The following is a 25579-nucleotide window of genomic DNA, read 5'->3' on the forward strand; positions in this document are numbered from 1 at the left end:
TATGTTACTGACTATGTTAGCATTTAAACTGCCTTTACAAAAGGATGTTGTATAGGGTTGCACGATTAATCGAAGAAGAAAAAAAACGCAATCGCAATTTGGGTAATGTGCGATTATGAAAACTTAAAGGCTGCGATTTTAATGAAATAAATAAATGCCCAGTGTGTTAGCAAAGAGCGGCTCTGTGATCAGGAGTAAACGCTGCTCTGTCTGAAAGACTGCGAGTTTGAGTCGCTTATAACGTGCGTTTAAAAAACATCTTCAAACTAGTGAAGCGTTCATAAACCTGTTCAACAAAAGACAACGTTTAATAAAATGTTTTACCTCCCTTCATATCGTTAGTCGAGTGTTTGTGAGCTGATGTGGCTTCTCATCACAGAATGAGGCAGACCATGTGTTATTTTATAGTATTCTATACAGTGATGAAGTCTATGTCAATCAGCACTGCATTATAATATACTTTATTATTATGAAAATACCCTAGATGGCAGCCCTAATGTTCTTTGTTCACAAGTCCCAATTTTAAAACTTTTTACATCCAATTCACAGCTCAAAAGATAATATCATATAAATGTTTTCTTCTTTCTAATGTGTCCTGTATCTCAGTGGACAGGCATATTGAAAAACATTATGGCACACATACACCGCAGCTGTACGATTTCATTGTCAAATTTGTTTAGGTGCAGATGCAAGCTGTGCTAAGACATTTTTTTCTGGTCCCAAATCACATTGTCTTGCATAGTGCTTTTTCATGGGGAGTGGGACCCATTTCTAGCACCAGCACCAACTCTAAAGCAAAGTAACATGAAATCAATGCATCCTGAACTGTTGCATAGCTTCTCAATGATTGATCTGGTTTTGTATGTTTTCATTTTTATAATCAATCTACGACCCATCACTATGCATTGTGTAATTGCTCTGTTTATGTTGCTCTTGGTCTGTGTACAGGGCTTCATCCCTGCCTCCCCTGGACTGGCCGTTGCCAAATCAGTATGGGCAGTATGAACTAAAGATTGAGGTTCACCCCAAAGCTCATCACAGAGCTCATTATGAGACCGAAGGCAGCCGAGGGGCTGTAAAAGCCGCGTCTGGGGGACACCCTATCGTCAAGGTGAGTCTCCACAACAGGACTTTTACTGATGATGTAATTTTCCCTGGCTATATTTCCTGGTCGAAATCATTTGTTTGCTGATTACCACCAGTGGTTAAACTTGGTTTTGAATAGTCATACGAAGCCTTGTAGACTTGATTTTTTTTTTCTTTGTATACTCATTATACTGGCCACAAAAGTGGGAACAGAGCATGATGCCATCCGTTTCCCTACAGGAAGCAGATCTTGAGAAGGGAGACCACACATAAAGTGTCTGCTATGTGGCCTATTAACCTCGTTACTGGTCATAAAATTCCTTTTACTGGGTAACAGCTAGTGAGGGGCTGTTTTGGTTTCAGTTAGATGATCTAAGTAGACAGTATAGCAGTCTGATTAGAGACTTTATTTCATACTGACTTAATCTGTGCTACTTGTACTAGTGGCTCACCAGCAGGAGCATGCTTCAGTAGAGGTGATGGCATCATTTATGTAAATTGAAGCCAAAATAGGTAAACTTACCTGGCTGGCACTCTCTTGAGGCTATAGCTCTTAGAGAGAGAGAGAGAGAGAGAGAGAGAGAGAGAGAGAGAGAGAGAGAGAGAGAGAGAGAGAGAGAGAGAGAGAGAGAGAGAGAGAGAGAGAGAGAGCTTGTTGGTAAATATTTTATGGTCTTGGAGGCAGTGGCCTCTTTTGTGGTAGCTTTAATGAAGCACACATATACAACTCTGGAACCGAGATCATTGAACGTGTGTGGAAGAGAAGAAGGCCCTTTCCCCTGAATCATAACCTCTTGCTTTGACTGGTCCATTAAACAACCACAATTACAGACCTGAATTTCTGCCACATCACACCTCAGACTTGTGTCTTTTTTGCCTTAATTGGCCGTCATTCCTTGTTTATGACCTTCGTTAGGTTACCTGCATGATCATCTTTCATTATCAGACATCTCATCTCTTTTATACTGCAGGGCTGCCTTTACAATGCCCTTTGTTCTAATTCTTCTTGGTTAGTTTGAGCCGTTTCTTTGTACTTTTTCAGCACTGCCTCATGAAATTTGTAGATGTCAAATGCAAAAGCAAATCATAAAATATTTGTGGATTTCCTAATCTCCCTGGTGTAGATTTCAGTTTGTTTGTATGGGTTGTTTATATGGTGTTTTTTTGTGTCTAAGGTTTCATACGTATGGTAGTGAATAATAAATTTTTAAAATATAATTATAAATATTTCAAAGTAGTTTTACTTAATTCATAATTATATTGTTAATGTGTTAATTGAGTACACTTGAAATTCATTCAGTGCTCATTACATTTCTGACAATTAGTGGTTGACCGATATAGTTTTTTGATGGCTAATGATGAATATATCTTAAAGAGCAGGGTTGACTGATGGCCAATATTAAGCACGTGTGTGTATGTATATATATATATTTATTTAAAAATAAATATGAAGAAAAAAATCTTTAAAATAAACATGCCTATACTTTAGATGGCAACTTTTTGATTCTGCAATCATATTACAGTATTTTTCACAAATAATAATTGTTTAAAAATAAATTAATAAAAAGGAGGTAAACACTGTACGCTAACAGGGTACTCAGTAGGGCTAGGCAATATGGCTGAAAATTATTTCATGATATAAGTGTTTCATATCGGTTGATATAGAAAATTATTGATATTTTTATGACCTATTTAAAATAAGGACCAGGAGAAATTATACCAGGAAAAATATATTGCCTTCAAACATTTTTATTTTAAACTTAAAGCAGCACTAGGTTACTTTTCAATATATAAGTCACTTCCACCAACACCCACACTTCCTTAAATTCAGACGTGCGAGCCCAAACTTGTTCGTCGGATAATATAGTTATGTCCGAAGCAGCACAGACAAATAAGAAAGAAAAGGTTTTGTTGGAGGAAAGCAATAAGAGGAAACGAAAAAAGTGATGGGATTAAAGGCAGGACGAGGATCAACATTGGACCAGCGTTTGCTCGTTGGCGTGAGCTGAAGCGATTATTTGGCGTTTGAAAAAAATAAAACCCATGAAATTATATTCATATGACATGCTGAAACATATACCAACTGACTTTACCTGGGATGAAGATATTTCACACGCGACGCCAGAAGAACACCTGCTTGTGAACTCCTCTTGCAGTGTTCAGGTTAACTGTTAGTGCTGCACCAACCAGCGGCGCCACTTTTATGAAGATATTTGGCCCGCCCCGCACCACAGTATATTTTTACAACCATTAAATAGACATACGGGGTCCACGGGTTATGAGACCCGCGCATTACTAGTTCAGGGCTAACAGGGTTGTCATGTCAGCAAATGCACACACGATGGCAGCCCCTGTTGTAGGATGACAGAGCTTACGACAGTAGTTGAGGACATTTTTTCCAAACTGTAGGGGGACCCCGAGAGCAAAAGTTGCCAAGTGCTGCTTTAACCTCCCTCTGATTATAATCCAGTCAGTTAAAATTGCAGAAATGTCCACACAGCCATGGAAAACGCTCAAATCATTCAAATGCAAATATGGTAATGCGCAACGCGTCCGCACGAGCATGCCCAGTGAAAATGACGTGTGTCTCAGTCAGCTCCCTAGTTCAATAGTCAGGTCACTGATCAGGGAGTCAGCCCATTGACCGACTCCCTGATCAATTTAACTCATTTATTGAAAATGTTTAGAGAAATTAGAACATTTTTAACAGATTGTTTATTTAATTATATACATGTTCTCCCATCCATATATTCTGTTCTAATGTCAAAAGTAATACTGGGTTCACTGGGTTTTACACGATTCTTTCGATTTATCAACAATTTCCTTGCTCGCTGGGGCACTCATTTGCCACGCATCACTTCACGCCTCTTCTGTTACTAAACCAAACATTTTACATAATTGGCAGTTAGCTAGTATTTGTCTCATAGGGATGAAAGACAACAATTCCCAGAATGCTTCGCTGCCCTACGAGGCCACTCCCAAAGCCACCACTACTAGATTACTGAATCACTTTCCCACCGCGTTCATCTTCACAAAATCAGTTCAGTCACCGCGCGAGTGTCACAGCACAAACGCTGCAGGAGTCAGATTACATTCGTCGTGATGACTGAGCTGAATGAGCTCTCGTGATGAGAGCTGAGGTAAACGCGACCGCGCTCGCAACAGTCTTTCAGAGCGAGTGTTCAGTCTGGCGTGTTTTCAGTTCATGCCTTTGGAAGCTTAACTTTCATAGGAATGAATCTGAGAAGTTGAAACACTTACTTTGCTGAATGCCTTCAGCTGCGAGCTGAGCTGTGAGTGCGATCTCCCACCCCATGCGCGGGTTGAAAACATGTGGAAATAGCTCCCTCTACTGGCTGTAGTCTTTAGCCTCTGGCCAAAAATTTCTCAAATGACACAAATTGACGATATTTGCATCATCTGAGTATTTTTTCCAGAAATAAAATACATAAATCTCTCGTCTCAGGGGGATATGAAGGGGGGGAGCACGATCATTCGATTATATTCCAGGGTTTCTACTGATAGAAAGCCATAGGCTAATCACTAAAGTAACCCTTTAACAAAGGCCATAATCTAATGAAGACAGAGAAGAATGTGAGCGCTGTGTGATCAGTCACTGGCGTTTTCACCACCACCCATCAAAATTAAAGTCTGGCACGCCGTCCAAATAAAAGTCACGCTTCTAACACATCGGCCAATCAGAAAAACATATCGTCAGATGCCAATATGTAAAAAAATTATACACTCACTGGCCACTTTATTAGGTACGCCTGTTCAACTGCTTGTTAATACAAAAATCTAGTCAGCCAATCAAAAGGCAGCAACTCAATGCATTCAGGCATGTAAACTTGGTCAAGACGATCTGCTGAAGATCTGCTGAAGAACAGAGCAAAAGAATGGGGAAGAAAGGTGATTTAAGTGACTTTGAGCATTGCATGGTTGTTGGTGCCAGACGGGCTGGTCTAAGGATTTCAGAAACTGCTGATCTACTGGGATTTTAACATACAACCATCTCAAGGGTTTAGAGAGAATAAGAGAAAATATCCAGAGGACACCGAGTGCCAGCTAAGAACAGTGAACTGAGGCTACAATTCACACAGGCTTACCAAAATTGGATTGTAGATGATTCCATATTTCTTCCTGTAAAAGAAAATGTTCCCGGATTTGATGATACTCGATTTTTGCTGTGGCATTCAGATGATAGGGTCAGAATTTGAAGTAAATTACATGAAAGTTTGGATCCATTCTGTCTTGAGTCAACTGTTCAGGCTGGTGGTGTAATGGTGTGGGGATATTTTCTTGGCACACTTTGGCCTCCTTGGTACCAATTAAGCATTGCTTAAATGCCACAGCCTTCCTGAGTATTGTTGCTGACCATGTCTATCCCTTTATGACCACAGTATACCCATCTTCTGATGGCTACATCCAGCAGGATAATGCAGCATGTCACAAATCTCAAGTCATCTCAAACTGGTTGCTTGAACATGACAGTGAGTTCACTATACTCAAATGGCCTCCACATCTGCCAGATCTCAATCCAATAGAGCACCTTTGGGATGTGGTGAAACGGGATTCGCATCATGGATGTGCAGCTGACAATCTGCAGCAACTGCGTGATGCTATCATGACAATATGGACCAAAATCTCTGAGGAATGTTTTTAGCAAATTGAGTCTATTGCCACAAAGAATTAAGGCAGTTCTAAAGGCAAAATGGGTCCAACCCGGTACCAGTAAGATGCACCTGTGGCCAGTGAGTGTATTTATTTTTCAGTTTACCTGAAAAATAAAAAATACAAATTCAAATGTGTCAGTTTAAAATATACAAACATGTTTTTTTAAGTGCATAAGGCACAGAGTTTAACAGTTTAATTCATTTTGTCAGAGAAATGGGTAACTCATAGTTTCACTATATTGTTTGTATGAAACTATTATTATTGAGACTATGGCAAGAAAATTAGATGACATTTTTTAAGGATATCATAAGATGAGAAGTTTTGCAATGCCAATTTTTCTGTAATATGGTATTATAGTAGTGAAGGTCATAATGTGTGACACTATTCATATAATTTTTTTACCATTAAATGGAATGCAGTTAGGCCACAGATTGCATTATAAACTGAATGAAATAAATAATCTTTTCATGATATTTAATATTATAAATTCATTTATATAATATGATCAAATATCATTATTATTAGTTCAAATAATAATCATATGGTAATTTTGTCTGTATAAAATTAAAAACATTTAAGTTAGAAATTATTCATTTTTTAATCATAGTTTGGTTTGTCAGAATTATTTGAACATGTTCAAGAGACATGTTTCAACATATGAATAGCATATGATCAGAGGCTAGACTAGACTTTTACTAGACTACTGACAATTAGTAAAAAAGTTTCCTGCAGAAAACAGAAAATACGTTTCTCTTCTTCATTTATAGAGAAAAAAAAGTGCATTCATGATTGAGCCTGTAAAAATGTAACATTATGTTAAAATTCAAAGTTCAATTGTCCTTTGCAAAACTGATTTTTATGTCTTGTTTTCTGAGATTTATTTCCCAGCCTTTCATGCTTAAACATCAACCACCTGTGCACGTAAGAATCAGTGTTGTGCGAGCGAGCGTGCCTTCCTTACTAGTTCAGAGTATTAATGACTAACTCTTTAACATCATAGCTCTACTTCCCCTCACACTAGGACTGAGGATGCATAATTACCTTACATTAATGAAGTCTGTTCAGTGGTAGACACACACTGGTCCACCCACAGGGGAAAACTGTGCTAAAAAGCCTGGATAAATATGTGGGGTGGGGGGTTATTTGATCATATTTGAATTAAATAAATGGGCAAAATTAGCTTGTAGACACAGATGCGAGTCTCAAGTCTTAAGTATAAAGCTATTATGGGTAATAATATACTGAACAGATATATTTGAACGGGGGGGGGGGGGGGGATTAAGGTTAACATGTTTAAGCTATTGACATCTATACAGATATTAATTTACAAACTCTCTCTGAGAACTACTGCTAACACATGACGCGAATAGGAAGATCAGCTGACCAGCCTATGCTTCTGTTTACATGTGTGTGTTTGTGTGCTCACAAGTGCTGTGCCATTCTTTGCCTTTCTTTAACCCATTTTGAATCATGGGTTTAATTGATTTATTTGATTTAATTTAATAATTGTATTGCCAAAATCAGCCAGAATTTTGTTTTATTCCCAGTTATGATTTACACTCTTTGTTAAATATGATTTAACATATTAGGTGGATACTTGATGTTTACTTGTTTTTAGGGCTCTCTGTGTAATGTGTGGTATCTGAGTAATTTGGTCAATTTTAGCAAATCATTAATAAAAATGATGGTAAAAATGAATTTAGATTTATTTAATAATTTCAGATTTCAATTGATTCATATTAGTTAACGCACTAAGTATTAATGAACAATATTTTTACAGCAATTACTCATTTACTCATTACTATTTTTCATTTGAAAAAAATTGGAAACACTTTACAATAAGGTTTCATTAGCTAACATTAGTTAATTTATTAACTAGAATGAACTAACTAACCATGAGCAGTACACGTGTTACTGTATTTGTTCATCTTTGTTAACGTTAGTTAATACAAATCCAGCTGTTCATGGTTTGTTCATGTTAGTTCACACTGCATTAACTAATGTTAGCAAGATTTTAATAATGTATAAGATTTAATAATGTACATTACAAAGGTTAAATAAATGCTTTATAAGTGCAGTTCATTATTAGTTTATGTTAACTAATGTAGTTAACTAATGTTAACTAATGAGCCTTATTGTAAAGTGTTACCAAAATGTTTTACATAACTTATGTGTTATTCAAATGTTAATTGTAAATTAGCAATTGTAAAGGAACATTAACCTTGAAATATAAATACTGCTTTAAAAAGTTAACTTGAAATTAATGTTAAACAAATAAAAATTAGCTTATGTTACACAGTTTCTGTAAAGTATTGTTAACATTGTATTTTCAGACTTGTCTTTGTTTTGTGTTCATTTTGACTTTTTATATGATTTGTTTGATTGTGGTTTTGAAGCCTCCTAGTTCCATTTGGGAAAATCTGCACATGGAAAATGTCCCATACCTTCAGACCTTTCAGTGAACAGCTGTTTGTGATAATGTTTCCCATGATGCTTTCTGGGGCATGCGCTGCTGGAGTCTTAGGCTGCCACTGTGGAGTATCTGTTTTTGTGACGTCAGCAGGTGACACCGCAGACTCCATCTGTCCCGGGAGTGAGCTTCTCTGCGGTGACTGGATCTTAGAGACAGTGAACAGACTCATTGAGCCATATTGCCGTCAGCAGCACTAAGGCTGCCAGTTAGCCAGGAGGACAGACCCATACACCTGTATGCCAGGTGTAAACTAACATAGACTGTGTGTTTATGTGTGCATTGAGGCATTTGACAGAGAGGGCAAAGGAGGTTGTACCTCAAAAAAGTTTAAATGATAAAATAGAAATAAATCAAAAGAATAATGAAATATGAGATTAAATATTGTGTGGATGGAACTATATTTAAATTAACTTGAAATTGTGATTTATGAATGAACTGTTATGGTTACAATAAAGTTGCGCCACATGACTGTTATCTTTGTTACCCTTGCTGTGTTTACTGAGCATTTGTTGACTATTACCAAAAAGGTGGCTATTACTAAAAGGCAAACAAACAGCCACTAGTAGCTAATAAGAGAAACACAAAATATACTTGTTGTTATAATATTGTAGTTATTAATACTGTTCCATATGCCTTTAACGCAGAAACCATGTAAACATCAAAATAAAGTGGACCATCAATTTATACAGGACAAAAAAAAAAAAGCCTCTCTTCTGTCCTGTGGCTGTGGGTCTGGTGCTGGTGCTGCTGATCTGCACCTAGGTATATCTCAGGCTACTGGCCCGACAGTGGAAACACAGCTATATATATATATATATATATATATATATATATATATATATATATATATATATATATATATATATATATATATATATATATATATATATATATATATATATATATAAAAAGTTTAAAATAAAAACATCACATACATTTCTAAACCACAAAACATCTGATTGTTTACCATTTTAAAGTAGTTAAAATGGCTAAATTAACAATGATAATAAACAAAAACAAAAGCACATTAACTTGTACGAGATGCAGTACAGGCCAAAAGTTTGGACACACTATTTGTAATGTTTTTGATGAAGTTCCTTCTGCTCATCAAGCCTGCATTTATTTTATCAAAATTACAGAAAAAGATTAAAAATTATATTGTAATATATTATTACAATTTAAAAATAATTGGTTTTCAAAATGATCATTTATTTCTGTGATGCAAAGCTGAATTTTCAGGATCATTCCTCCAGTCTCCAGTGTCACATGATCCTTCAGAAATCATTCTAATATGATGATTCATTTTCAAAGTTGGAAACAGTTCTGTTGCTTAATATTTTTTCATAACCTGTGATACTTTTTTATAATACTTTGATGAATAAAAAGTAAAAAAGAAGCAAATAGAAATCTTTTGTAACAACAATATACACTACTGGTCTGTAATTTTTTTTACTTTTGGGGTCAGTCATTTTTATTTTTTTAAATAAATCAATTATTTTATTTAGCAAGGATGTGTTAAATTGATAGTAAAGGAGATTTATATTATTTTAAAAAATATTTTTTTTATTTTGAATAAATGTAGTTCTTTTGAACCTTTTATTCATCAAATATATTAGGCAGCAGAACTGTTTCCAACACTCATAATAAATCAGAATATTAGAATGATTTCTAAAGGATCATGTGACACTGAAGACTGGAGGATTGATCATTTCAGTAACGAAAATTCAGCTTTGCATCACAGAAATAAAAAATAATATAAAGTATAATACATTGAAAACGAAATATTTGAAATTGTAATAATATATCACAATATAACATCTGTATTTTTGATCAAATAAATGCAGGCTTGATGAGCAGAAGGAACTTCTTTCAAAAATATTACAAATTGTAATGTGTCCAAACTTTTGGCCTGTAATGTTTGAGGAACTCAAACATTCACTCGTATGAACATTCTAACTAGGGCTGGGCGATATGGAATAAAAAATAATCACAAAAAAAAACATGAGGAATGATACTACATTTAAATTGTCATTGATATTATTATCACAATAAATACCAGAAAAAAAAGAAGAAAAAAAAAAAAAAAAAAAAAATATATATATATATATATATATATATATATATATATATATATATATATATATATATATATATATATATATATATAAAATATTTTCTGGTATTTATTGTGATGATAATATCAATGACAATATAAATGTAGTACCATTCCTCATGTTTTTTACAACAGGTGAGAGCTGTACGCATTCTTGAGAGTTTCAGAAAAACATAAAATGATCTATAATAATAATACATAAAATAAAAACATTCAATAATTAAAACAAAACAATCCATAAATCCAAACACCAGCCTTTTCAGAAATTGAACAATTGCAGATATACTTTTCTTCTTTATTTTATTCTACAGGCATCTCACAAAGCACGGCAGGGCGAGTCCCGGAACGCGCTTATGGTTTAGTTTGAAGAGCTTGAAATGTAACTGCAGATTTTCAGTCCCCCTCTTTATCACCGTTCTACTGCTTAAGCCCTATTTGGATGGGATTAGTTTAATGTGGACGTGGGGGTGATTTTAGTACTGTCCGAATGTGCCATCTCGTTACATCTGGTTACTCATTACAGACAATGTCAGTGAAGATTACAGAGACTTTTGCCTTCTGTAAAAAGGTCCGGAAAAATGACCTCAGGTAATACTAATCTCGTTCGAATAGACCCGCTGTAAAAATGTATGGTAAAATTCAGTCATTTCCGGTTTAAAAGTAAAAAAAAAAATGTGTTTTGCGAGCATGCTTGAAGCATTCGGTTGCGTTGTAGGTGGTTGGACAACTCTGTGGCAAACGTCCAGTGTTTTCTGCATATCATTTAAAACAAAAAGAGGCACAACACTTATTTTAGCTCTAAGAAAGTGTCTATTACCAACACAGTCAAATCATTAGACTGGACCTAACTGTTTTATAACACATATATATATGAGACAGAGATCAGACTGGCGCTCATGTTGTGTTTGCTCACGTAGTAACATCAACGTCATACACACATGACGACAAGGAGGTTACTGTGGTCCGTAAAGCGAGTTACTCGTCCCACTTCTGCTAGTTTTACTGACATGTCTTATCCCGTGCATATTGGGCTTGGCCATTAATATTACAGACGTCCTGAGGTTAAATTAAATTACCCCATGTCCCCATGTTAATCTAATCCCGCCCGAATAGGGCTTTAGACAGCCAAGTTTTACTATAAACTAATTTTGCCACAGATTAATTACCCCTTTAATATAAAACATTGGCATATTTCAGATAACTTGGGTCATGCGTCTTTCCCAGCAGCAACTGTCCCCTGCTGGTTTCCATATGTGTTTTGTCCATAGAAATGTGTTTACTACTGTAGATTGCCATGAATGGAGTATGGATTCTGTGCACAGCGCACATTACCAATTGATAATCGGAATTGATTTATTTTTATTATTGATTGTTATTGGTGTTATCGATTAGTTGTTGCAGTCCTACCTACAGCCTAGCCTCTCTGTAGCTGCTGTCAGTCTCATATAAACATGTACTACGACTGGCCCAGTTATGTGAATAGTAGATCTTACACAGATCATGAGTTTAAGAGAAGGTCGTGAAATTTGCTTTACAGGGGCAAGAGCAGTCTAATGTTACAACCAGAAATGCATACTTTACCACTCCAGTTATTGTGTTAGAAATCAGAGACGTTATTTGTGGTGAAATCGAGAAACGTGTGTGAGTGTATCTATCAGTTGTGTAAGTCAAGCTGCCATAACAGAAGGCTGTGGATTGCAGCGTACAGTAGCCAGACAAACACCAGCAAAACAAAGTGACAGTGTTTACTGCAAGTGTTTGGACTGGGCTAATTCACAGTTCAGAGATCTACGAGGAATGCTGTGTAATTCCTACAGACCTTGTTTGCTTTTCGCTGGGTTCGCCGTTAACCAAAATCAGCACATGTTGGTTGGAGGCGTAGAAGTTCTGAGCTAATCTGGAAAAGACTTGTAATGTAAGTGTATTTAACCAGTTCAGTTGTGATCTTTCACTCACACACAAAGCCGCGCACAAAGGGCAACAGAGTTTACATTTGCCGTAGGATCTGTTCATGTGCTTTATTCTCAGAGAAAGTCACTTGTACCTTTCACCTAGAGCTTTTATGTGGATAAAAAAGGCTCAGTGTAATCAACACAGATGGTGGAAATAGGCTTTATGAAAAATAAATTACCCTGTATAGCTGTGTTTTTAAAAGGAAAATGATAGAGGAATATTCTGGGTTAACTCTGCTGAGAGCATCTGTTGCAGCCTGTCAATTACCACAGATAAGATGCCTAATTGCAGTTGTAGAGAGGTTAAAAGCAGAAGTGTGAAGCCTATGTTTTTGTTAAGCACTCGTCTGAATGATTCTTTTGAGTTGGGAATACCATTCTGAACATGCCCATAGTGAATCAACATGCAACAATGCTAAATATTCTGTATTGTAATCACAACTTAATAATTAATTCCATGAGCTTATTGTTTCTTCTGTAAATTCATACATTGTTAGCTACTGTGTGATTTGTAAATGTATATTTCTGAAATGCATAACTTGACAGTCAACTATGATAACAGATTACTCTAAATTGTAATGTAGACACATACATTTTCTGTAAAGCTGCTTTAAAATGGATTTATTTTGAAAAGTACTATACAAATAAATTTGAATTAAATTGAACCGAATTACCAAATTTAACTAAATAAAATAAAATAAAAACCCGCTTCATGCCTGACATGCTGAAAAAGCTCTAATTTTGCCCTTACAACCCTTTAGGGATGTTCAGCCTAGCACTAACTGTACTTTCAGACCGCCACCGCAGAGAGCGTCAAAATTCGCTCTGGCCGTCCTGCCAACGACGCTGTAGAAAGATTTGTGGACATGCTGGCGCTCTGACGTAGATCGAATGCTTGGTCTTTTTTAAAACTGTATTTAAAGGGGCTGCAAAGCAAACAAGCATGTTGATGGACAGAGTGACCACAAGCATGGTATAAATTAACCTCATGAAATCGTTTAAATGTGAAAGTAAGAGTGAATTGCATTCCCGCTGAAAAACAAGCATTCTAGCGCCTACAAAATAGTGTTGCGTGCCTTCTTAACAAATTAGACATCACTATGAATGATCTCGTCATAAATGATAGGGAAACCCACACAGCAATGATCTACTTCTCTATTTTGCTTGGGAACTAATGTGGTCGGAACCAAACTTTATAGCCCTGCGTTCACTGGATTTCTTTCAAGTGAAACAATTTTACATTCCAAGCGGCTGCCGCCGAACCGCGTCATAGCTCATTACCATAAAGTTGACCTAAATTCAACTCCTCAACACCCAAATCGTCCAAGATGCACCACGCCGCTCTTGCCGAAGCTTCCCTACGGTTCCCACTGAAAATGAATGACTTTCAGCCACCTTGCCGCTCTCGCCGCCGGCGGTGTGAACTGTGCGTTAGATGATAACTTTTATTCTGGTTATAACTTTGACATTCTAGTTATGGTTTACCAATGCAATTCAGCTACAGGAAGTTTGTTCTTGGTTTTCTTGTGCAAAAATCATGCAAACTGTTTTTATCAGGGCCCTTAATTGATTATGAGTTTTATTTTATCAGTTTTTGTTTTTTGTGAAGAAAATGTTATACTTTTTGTTTTTGTTTGAAAATAAAATTTTCAATTAAGCATTTGGCGCATATATATATATATAATATATATATAATATATATATATATATATATATATATATATATATATATATATATATATATGCGCCAAATGCTTAATTGAAAATTTTATTTTCAATTAATTTTATTATATGCGCCAAATGCTTAATTGAAAATAAATATATATATTTTTTTATAGGATTATATTTAAATGTATTACTGAAAATGAAAATCATATCTGTGGTAAAACAATTTAGAGGCTAATCCCAAATAGACTGTCAATCAATCTTCTCTCAAAGATATTAGCTTTATTCAGGGTGTCCGTGGGGTTTTAAAAAGTATTAAAAAGTGATAAATACAAATTGTCAAATTTAAGGCCATTAAAAGTGTTAAATGTGGTCTCAAAAGTATTATTTTTTTCCAAATTAGGTATTATTTTTTCAGACTATCAGGTGTCCTTTTCTGGTTACTTCATTTAAACATGGGCTTTAGCATATCTGGGCACATAATCAAAGATCTTTCGTCTCCGTCTCAACGTATGTTTGATGCTGACGTCATCATATTCAGTGATCGCTCGGCATCATCTCAGAACACTGCGCGCTCAACAGAAGTGGCTGGCTTACGTTTTATTTTAGACTTGCTTCAAGGCATATCTTCAACGACTGTCCTCATAAGAGCAATCTTAAATTATTTATATAAAGTCTAAAATGAATAAAAAGAGTTCTGAGAGGATGAGGCGCGATCCATAGACAGTGAGATCCGCGTGTCTGTCTGCTCTTAAAGGGACAGCAGGGAACAGAGAAAATGACTCGCTGCTCTTGACTAAATAACTTTTTTAGCTTTAATAAGGATTAACTATTTTATTTATAGTTTATGCAGTGCAGACTGCATATAACTTTGATAACTGTATTAAATTTCTGTATATTTCCTAACTGTTAAGACAGGAAGGGCAGGAGTAAACATGACATTTATTATGGGTTTATGTTAGCATTGTTTTAAGTTTACTTAAATTAAAAACTGTTATATTTTTGAAGCTTAATAATGAATGTAAAAAAAAAAAAATCAGTAGCTGTATTAATATCAGTAATACTGGCCTTCATTCATAAAAAGATGCCATTTAAACAAGTATTTAAAATATACTGTCTTTATGTTGTTTCTACAATAATTTGATTAACTGAAATTATTATATTAAAAACGTAATGCTTCTCCTTAACCAACCTTTGTGAATGTTGAGATCTATTTTACTGTGTCTGAATGATAACTTATTACAGATTTCCTCCTGGTGTCGATTCTAAATCTATTCTTTTTTGCATGTTATATATGTCAAAATCTGTGTAAATAATAGAAAGGTCGCTGATTAACACTTGCAATTCAGTGTCTTGATGGTTTTAAAAATATTCTGAAGGTAGTAAAAAAGGTATTAAATTTAGTAGTAAATTTAACTTAAGGATTACTGTATATACCCTGTTTATAGTATTGTTGTAACATGGCTTAGTATCAAATAAATCATTATGAAAAACAAAATGGCTGAACTTGGTGACCCTCAGACCTCGAGATGGGTGATTTCTCTGTGCAGAGAAGTTTGCGAACAGTTAAAATCTTTGCTTTTTTTGTTTGTTTGTTTTTCTGGGGAACAGCCCTGTTGTCTGTATACCCTCATGAGTGCAGTGCTGTTGAACAGTAGCCTGAGGCTGTATCTGATGTGGATTGAAGAGTGAAGGGTAGGACACAGCACAGTGAGAAAGGAGGGGGTGAGAGGGGTACACGTAAGGTAAACGTAAAGTACATCCAGCTGGTTGTTATTGCAGAATAAACCCCGAAAGGGTGATCAGGTCCCCAACGTGTACAGAGGTACATTATCCTGCATTTTACACTTCTGCATGCTAAATAAGCAAATAAATATACATGAAATATTGAATTGAATTTAAGTATTTTATCAGGTCTTCCGCAAAGAAAGCATTTAAGGAATACAGTACATTCATACGAATTATTACGTGGAATTTTGCCACATAATTAATTTTGGGGATAAGAGATATTAAATTGAGATAAAACCTTTCTAAAATCGTACCTTTTTGTTATCTTATAATTCATTAAAGTGTACAAACCGTGTACAGTGGATACTTGGATAACATCATTAAATAAGTGTACACAAATTCGATTTTTTTTTATATTTTATTAGCTCATTAAATACAAAACGTCCATGAAGAAAAAAGTTCCTAGCAAAAGTATATCGCTGACTTCAGTTACCTGGATGAGCCTGTGTTATGTGTTTTTACCAGTTTAGCGAGAAAGAACATACTGCTGGCTGGCCCAATTGACCAATCAGAATCAAGTATTCCACAGATCTATGTAGTAAACCATGGTAAATGCTATACTCACTTTTACAAATATCAGGGTGTCCGCGGGGTTTTAAAAAGTATTAAAAAGTGATAAATCAAAATTGTCAAATTTAAGGCCATTAAAAGTGTTAAATGTGGTCTCAAAGGTATTATTTTTTTCCAAATTAGGTATTATTTTTTCAGACTATCAGGTGTCCTATTCTGATTGAAATTCTATCTGCGTTCGCGTTAGTTCGTTTAGATATTAGTTCGTTTAGATATGGGCTTTAGCATATCTGGGCACATTATCAAAGATCTTTTGTCTCCGTCTCAACGTATGTTTGATGCTGACGTCATATTCAGTGGTCATTCGGCATCACCTCAGAACACGGCGCGCTCAACAGAAAGTGGCTGCATGGCTTACGTTTTATTTTAAACTTGCTTCAAGGCATATCTTCAACGACTGTCCCCATAAGAGCAATCTTAAACGATTTATATAAAGTCTAAAATGAACAAAAAGAGTTGTGAGAGAATGAGGCGCGATCCATAGACAGTATATAAGCAGTGAGATCCGCGTGTCTGTCTGCTCTTAAAGGGACAGCAGCCAATAAAGCTTCCTGTCAGGGAACAGAGAAAATGACTCGCTGCTCTTGACTAAATAACTTTTGTAGCTTTAATAAGGATTTACTATTTAATTTATAGTTTATGCAGTGCAGACTGCATATAACTTTGATAACTGTATTAAATTTCTGTATATTTCCTAACTGTTAAGACAGGAAGGGCAGGAATAAACATGACATTTATTATGGGTTTATGTTAGCATTGTTTTAAGTTTACTTAAATTAAAAACTGTTATATTTTTGAAGCCTAATAATGAATGTAAAAAAAAAAAAATCAGTAGCTGTATTAATATCAGTAATACTGGCCTTCATTCAGAAAAAGATGCCATTTAAACAAGTATTTAAAATATACTGTCTTTATGTTGTTTCTACATTAATTTGATTAACTGTGAAATTATTATATTAAAAAAAATATTCAAAAACGTACAAAAAATTTTTTTTTAATTGCGATTAATCACAGAAAAAATGTGTGATTAATCTAGTTAAAGTTTTTAATCGATTGACAGCACTAGTTTTTAGTATTTTGTTTAATTCAACAACTTATCACGGTTATAGAAATGTAATATTTGGCTCAGGTTTTGTTGCTGGAAAAAAACACTAAATCATTTAATTGCTGAATTACCAATTATTAATTGAAATCAAATGTGTATGCAGTAATGCTTCTCCTTAACCAACCTTTTTGAATGTTGAGATCTATTTTACTGTGTCTGAATGATAATTTATAACAGATTTCCTCCTGCTGTCGATTCTAAATCTATTCTTTTTTGTATGTTATATATGTCAAAATCTGTGTAAATAATAGAAAGGTCGCTGATTAACACTTGCAATTCAGTGTCGTGATGGTTTTAAAAAATATTCTGAAGGTAGTAAAAAAGGTATTAAAAAGTAGTAAATTTAACTTAAGGATTGCTGTATATACCCTGAATATGTTTGTGTGGGAGTCCTAGTACAGACTTTTACATATACTCTGTGTGTGTGTGTGTGAGAGAGAGAGAGAGAGAGAGAGAGAGAGAGAGAGAGAGAGAGAGAGAGAGAGAGAGAGAGAGAGAGAGAGAGAACTGACCTTATTTAAACAACAGGTTAGTCAGCCTCCTGAGTCTGAGTGCTCTCCATGTGAACATCTCTATTTATCCTATTTCTCTCTCTTTCTTTCTCTTTCTCTCTCTCTCTCTCTCTCTCTCTCTCTCTCTCTCTCATTCACTCACACAAACACACACACACACACACACACACACACACACACACACACACAAGCATATGTTGTGTAAACACAGCATCGGGAAACAGACTTCTACTGCATCCAGTAAGGACAGAGAGTATGTCAGCATTAGTCCACGTTTTTGGGCAAGAGGTCACTGTGTGTATTTGTGTGTGAGAGTGTTTTTGTGTGACCTTGAGTCTCCTCCCCACCCCCCAGGCTCGGGTTTACCCACACACACACACACACACACACACACACTCAATCATACTCATGCATGCACACACACGCACCGGCTGGCCTTCACCATAGCAACCACAGAGCAACACAGGGAAACAACTTGCCAGCAGCGGGTATGAAGGAGAGAGAGATGGAGAAAGAGAGAAGAGTGGAGATAGATATTGAAGAGAAATAGGGGAAGGAGACGTGAAGCTTTAAGGAAAATTCAAGGTGTAGAGGGTGTGTGAAGGGAGTTAAGGCACAATGAAATATGCAGCCTAAAGTACGCAAAAGTGCTATACCATAAACATGCACTGCACATGCTTTTGTAGTATGCTAGATTTCATCTTCCTGCTGTGTTTTAAGACCATCTGATTCTGTGTTTTAGCCCGGCAATGCAATGAGAAACATTTGCAATCAAGCATCTTTATTTAGTCCTCAATATGAAAGGCAACCCAGGGAAGCTATTTTTGCCCCTGCTAGCTTTATTTCAGCTATGGGACATGTGACTTTTCTTAATGTCAGCAGTTTAATATAACCAGTGTCAGGGAAGGGAGGTTACAGGAGTTCAGGGACAGTCGTCATGTAAAATCGCACACAAACACTGGAGTTCTGATGATGAGAGTATGAATGAGAGGGTGTTTCCTTTAGCTGTTTGCATTTGGAGAGAAGCCACATCAACTCAGTTGCTCATTCAAGACTCCTAGTTTCTAAGCTGTTGTCTGTTGTTAAATCTGTTGTCCCTTTCCGCTTTTTTTCCCCTCGCAGCATGCGACCACCTCTCTGCACTTTTCTTCAGGATTAAAAGAAGTGGGAATAGACTGTGGATATAGTCACTTCACAGTGTGTTGCCGTACAAAACACAAATTACTTTCCGTCCCTTGAAAAATGAATCACCATTGAGGATATTAAGCAGCTGTTTTCAACATTGATAATGAAAATGCCTCCTGAGCAGCAAATCAACCTCTAAGAATTACTTCTGATGGATCGAGACTGGAAAATTCAGCTTTAACATCATAGGAATAAATGACAAAAAATTATTACATTTTTCAATATTACTGTTTTCGCTGTGTTCGCTAGTGAGCATAAGAGACTTCTTTCAAACGCATTTTAAAAATTACTAACTTTTTTTTTTTTAATAATAGTGTATAAACACACTACTGACAAATAGAACAGGAGATCAGCTGATTTTTTCACTTTAATGGAGGGAAGGGAATGAGGGGGGTTGGCAATAGCTTCTGAATGGAAATTACAGAACGAGAGAAGAAGAGAAAGAAAGAGTGCAGGGGTCGTGCTGAAGTCAGCAACACAGGCTGAGCCGCAGGCCTTCAGGAACTCCTTGAAGATGTGGCGCCTTGTAGCTCTAAATGTCTTGAAACTGAAGCAGTGCTCTGGAACTTTGCTGAGGCTGCAACATGTTCATGGAATTTCCAAAAGTCATAAATGTTCATGAACTGATGTATCATCCTGTAAAGTTATTTTACATTATAATACATCATACTGACCATTAGGGGTTTTGGATACTTCTTTTTATAGCATTCGATTTAAAATTAATGGATTTGGGAACAGTAAAGTAAACATGAAATGTAAATAATGTTAACTTTAATAATACACGTTTTTGGTCCTAATGGGCATAATTCATAAGTGTACTTTATTTCAAACAGCAGTGTTTGTCTTTATAATCTTTAGTGAAATTGTAATTACTGGCTCCATGGAACATCCATTCTTCAGGGTCCAGTCAGTTCACAAATGATTACTGAATTATTATTTTTTACTCTGTTAGAAATAAATCATAATTTGGACGTAATATCATAATTAGTAGGTTGTTAATGTGGTTTCATGTTGATTTAAATCATACCATCGTTACAGTATTAGATGAAAATTCACCTTCTGACTTTGTCAAGAGTTTGCACAAGGTTTGATTGATTGAGATGATGGTGCACTATTTACATCACACTGTGCAAGACTAGAGAGCAGGTACACTATATTTAAATTATATTCAAATCGTTATCTTCAATTGTAATAATGTTTCACAATATTACTGTTTCTGTATTTTTGGTTAAATAAATGCAGTCTTTGTGAGCATAAGAGACTTCTTTCAAAAACCTTTAAAAAAAAATTACTGACCATAAACTTTTCAATGGTAGTGTAAGCTGATCTAGCTTTTGCCTAAACCTAGTTTGCCCAGTTTCACGCACACATAACACAGTTTTGTTTTTTGTTTTTTTGTGCAAACAATGAAAATGAATTGTCCAGTTGGGTTTGGAGCTATTCCCTAGGGGAGTTTATTCTCACCACTGAAATAAATCTTACAAGCATGCGCTGTTGGTGGGGTCATGGTTCATTTCAGTTAAGCTTCACCCTTTTCAGGTCTTGAAGCATATAAACATGGCCTCTGCTCCGAATCCCCCATTGCCTGCAGGTCTCTGTCTGCCGGGGATTGTTCACCTCACAGAGTTCATAGCACTCACAGAAACAAGAGTGCACGATGGAAAAGCATTACAGAGCAGGATGAAACAAACATTTTATGAAGAAGAGTGACCAATAATGTTCCATTCAACATTTTTTTTTTTATTCTACCATCTAATTTTCTTCAGAATTGTAGAAAATATGGTAACACTTCACAATAAGGCTAAATTGGTTTACATTAGTAAATGCATAACGAACTAACAATGAACAACAATTTTTACAGAATTTTAAAATGTAGTTTAATGTTAATGTTTAATGTAATGTATTATATTGAGAACATTTTTACACAGCTCCCTGGAATACTTGATTCTGATTGGCAGTCGTGATATGAAAACAACTATCGTCATTTAGCCTGACAAGCCAGACCCACATCAAGATGTTTGGTCTGGAAACTCACCATAGACAGGGCTCAATCCGAGGGGCGGGATAAACGGTTGTCTTTCAAACTCCCTCTGCACGGCGTGCACGCAATTGGATAGCAATACAACCAACCAGAGCTAGTTGAAAGTAGGGATGCACCGATCCGATACTCGGAGAGATCGGAGAGACAGGACCGATCCAAATTCGATACTGTGCGCATGATATTCTGTGTTATTGTTAAGCCACAGTGCCCCACAAAAGGCACAAAAACCTTATAAAGCATCAACGATTCGTGCACTATATTATAAGTGTTCTGAAGCCATTCCATCGTTTAATGCGAGTACAGATTAGTTCACGTCAATGCTTCCCTCCACTGCGGCTGTCAGTCACTCTCCATTCAGCTTTAAACTGTCGCGTTCGGTTACGACACTCAACACGATGAAACTTTCCTAGATTATTTATTGTTTCTGTTATTATGCTTGATCTGTAGATAACGCTCTAACGTTATGGTTTCTCAAAAAAATGGCTATCTGCTGGCGTTTATTGCTGTAAACCGTGTTACTTTCTACCGGGTGTCAGTTAGATCACAACACTGGACTAGTTATTATATTGTTTTTCATACACAGTAACTGAAATGTTAAACTGTTAAAATAAACGGCTTATAAGAATACTGCATAGATATACTACGCGTCTATATCTTGTTTTAAACTTCTCGATGCGGACGGAGTGCGGCGCGCTGTGAGTGAGCGTCTATGACTGTGGCTGTGAGCATGTGACTCCGTGTTGCTTCAAGCGCATCATCCTGCGCACAGGATGCGCATATGCCGCTCTGTATTATGCTACTGTTGCGCTATGAAAGCCTTATTAATAGCCTTTCTTGTTCTGCTCTATCTATATGTTGCTGCCTCATTAAAAATATGCACTATACATTTAAAATAAATGCAATTTCTTGGTATATAGGCCCTATTTCTATAAATATATTTACTTGTTTTTCATGAATATATTTTGTGTAACATATTTTACCAGATTTACAGCTAGTTATTCACTTTTATGGTTTCCTTTATTTTTTTCCCAACTAAATGTTTAGATTTTATACAATTATTGTGCACTCGTGATTTTATAACTTTTGCTGCTGTATTATTCACTAATCTAATTTATTCAATTCTACACACTAAGGCTTAGAAATTCTACATAGACAAAACTGCATTGGTATCGGATCGGTTTAGTATCGGTATCAACCGATACTCAACATTTTTAATATCAGATCGGATTGGTTCTGGAAAAATGGTATCGGTGCATCCCTAGTTGAAAGATTAAACTTTCGGCGTATCCGGTCGGCAAAACTCTGAACACATCTTCCCTTCTTAAGAATGACTTCAGTGCCGTTCTTTGTTCTCTTCTCAGAGAAAAGCTTTTCTCCAAGTCTTCCAATGTCACGGTCAAAGTTTATTCGAAAGGCCGCTGTTCGCCAGTTTCTGTGTTTACTAGAAGCACGCAAACGCAACTCGGACGTCGTCATTATAGCCCCGCCCACCGACTCTATACACGATGTGATTGGCCCGACCAGAGTTTGGCGTTTACAGCTCAGAACTGTATTGAGAGTTGCTAGACGTCACTCGCGGCAGATTAGGTTTGCTGCCGCTAGGGTGCGTCTAGATTTCTAGGCTAATCGTCAGTCGCAATGCTGAATAACATTGCTTGTTTCATAAAAATGTAGTTGTTGCCATCTGGCATCGACGTGTCGATTGTGTTGAAAATTAAGTATGAGAAGTAGTGCAATGGTCGGTATCACAGCACACTGAATATGTTTTTGCTGCTAAAAAGCAGGATACATGTCAGTGGAATGGGAAAAAAAACGCAATGTCTAGAGATATTTTTAGAAGATCAACTATTACTATTCCAAACCTGCAAGTCCTTTGTTCATCTTCGAAACACAATAGAAGATATTTTGTATTAAATCTGAGACCCCTCCATAGACAGCAATTTAATAAACACTTTTAAGGCCCAGAAAGGTAGGAAAGACATTGTTAAAATCATTCATGTGACTCCAGTGGTTCGACCTTAGAGTTATGAAGCAGTGAGAAAACATTTTTTGTTAAAAAATAAACAAAATAATGACTTTATTCAACAATTTCTTCTAACTTGTCTCAGACTCTTACACAGTTGATGTAGTGTAACACTGCATTGCTTCCTAGTTCTGCGGCTTGTCACTATTTTAAAATGTATTATTTATTGATTATTTTAACATTTATAATTGAGATGCGAAATGTGTTCTGTGTGAACCTAATATGGTTGTGGTGTTCATCTTCTTACTCAGAAGATAGTTTTGTAAACTGTAAAAGTTTATTAGATAATAAATTATTAAATTAAAATATTTCAAAAGGGTTGCATTTCTCATCCTTTATATCTCATCTTTTTACCTATATCTCGTCCTTATTATTTTTTATGTGGTTAAAAGCTGTATAATTAATATAATTGTGGTATGACTGTACTTTACCCATCTAGTATGAACTTGTTAGTTGTCTTGATAGCAACTGTATATTTATTGCAAAATATTTCAATAAAAAATCTAAAATCTAAAAATCCAATTATTTACTTGCATGGGAAGTAGCGTGTAATAAGAGGGATAATGCACATCCAGTTATCGCAAAATAAACCATCTTAGGTGTTCAGAGTCCTAAACATCCTGTCTGGGTTTACTATGTGAGAAAAAACGGCTGGATGTACTTCATCCATTACTAAATAAAGGCTTATGGGTTCTTTTATTATTTCATATCAGGGATGGAAATTAGCACCCGCCACCAGCCAAATGCGGGTGATTTTGCGTTGTGGCGGGTAAACTCGCTTCACCTACCGGCCACCGTGGCGGGTAAATAAAAATAGCATACTGTTTCCCCTCTTTATAAACTGTGTTCAGTGAATGCGAGTGCGGCCGCACTATGTATGTCCGAATATGACCAGTCGTTTTCGCCGTCATTACCCGGATGTAGTGCCAGAAGACGCGAATAATAACCATAATAACTCGCGCGCACTGAGAGAAGATCCGTCACTGTCATCCTGAAGCGCGCACCCGTCTCACAGCGCGCAAATATTGAGTTCTCTTTCAAGTCTTGTGCTTAAACGGACAAACTCACACAAAAAGTATGCCAACATGTTCATCTTGATGAGAATTCTAGCAGACATAGTCTGAATATGCCTTAAGTGAACTTTATACAGTCGTGAAAGATGACGCATATCCCTCTATTAGGTCTTAAAGGGGCAGTAGCCTTTACTGCTATGTTTAATGTCAAACAAACGATAAGGACATCACTCACTGCTCTTGATTGAATAGCTTTTGTAAGTTTAATAAGGAATAATCTTTCATTTAAACAGTTAAATATGCAGTTATTTTACATTTGATTACTTTATTACATTTCTGTAGGCTTGTAGACCTGTACATTATTATTTAATGTACACATGAGTGAGATCAAGTTAAACATTTTACTTTGAATTTTATTTTATACTGTTTGATGTTGCAATGTGCTAAATAAATATTTGCATAATTTGTAATTGATTTATTATTTGAAACTTTAATATTAATTAATGCAATTGCAATGCCTTGATTTTTAGTAAAGTTACACAGTCATAGCATTAGCCATAAATGCAATGGATAATTGGCATAATTTCTTTTAGTGCTTCGGTTTCAGCCAATAATTTTTATTTCGGGGCATCCCTACTGACAATGTTCTGCTCGGTATGTCGTCAACACGCTTCAGAAGATGCCAAAACTAGTAGTTTCATTGTTGGTACTAAAAACCTAAAACTGGAAGCCATAAAATAATCATCCAAATGCCACATCCAGGTAAAAAAAAAAAAAAAAGAGAGAGAACATAGAGCCCTACTCATTTAATGAAATGTATATCAGTTCATGGTTTGTGTGTGTATAAGAGTGAAAAAATGTCAGTATTTCATTGAGATTTGAGATTAAATAAACAGCTTAAGTATTGTAGAGCTTGTAGTATTAATTTTCACATGCAGTTACACATTATCGGTTAAAAACAAGAAAGTGGCTGGTAAAAACGTTGAGTGGCTGGTAGATTTTGAAATCCACCAGCCACAGTGGCCGGTGGACAAAAAAATTAATTTCCATCCCTGTTTCATATCCTTAACATATACAAACTTATTGTAAAAAGTTACCAACAATGCATGAAACAAAGCCTACACATTTGGTTTAATAATTTTCTAAATTCATGTCTCCAAGTTTAGCTGTCCTGGGAACTACATGAACCATATCCCACCACCATCCAAGTGTTCCGTTGTTCCCTGATTCTCTTTTCCCAACATCCATTTCTTTTTCCTCTATCCACAAATGTCTGGCTATATTCTCGAGACCCGTCAGTTTATGTGAGAAGCATGTTTTTCTCATTATTGTGTTGCTGTGGTTGGCTTGGTCCTTCTGTTACCTGTGACCTGTGGGTC

At 35.9% G+C, this 25579-nt stretch overlaps 1 protein-coding gene across 1 annotated transcript in view; it reads left to right on the plus strand.

Annotated features, from left to right (window-relative positions):
- Positions 1–25579, plus strand: part of nfatc3a (nuclear factor of activated T cells 3a) — a 108987-nt gene that overhangs the window by 53011 nt on the left and 30397 nt on the right. Inside the window, exon 3 of the mRNA XM_067440395.1 lies at positions 949–1111. Coding sequence (XP_067296496.1) covers positions 949–1111 — 163 coding nt within the window. The remainder of the gene's footprint in view (positions 1–948; positions 1112–25579) is intronic.

Source organism: Pseudorasbora parva, chromosome 1 (assembly GCF_024679245.1).
Source record: "Pseudorasbora parva isolate DD20220531a chromosome 1, ASM2467924v1, whole genome shotgun sequence".
Lineage (NCBI taxonomy): Eukaryota > Metazoa > Chordata > Actinopteri > Cypriniformes > Gobionidae > Pseudorasbora > Pseudorasbora parva.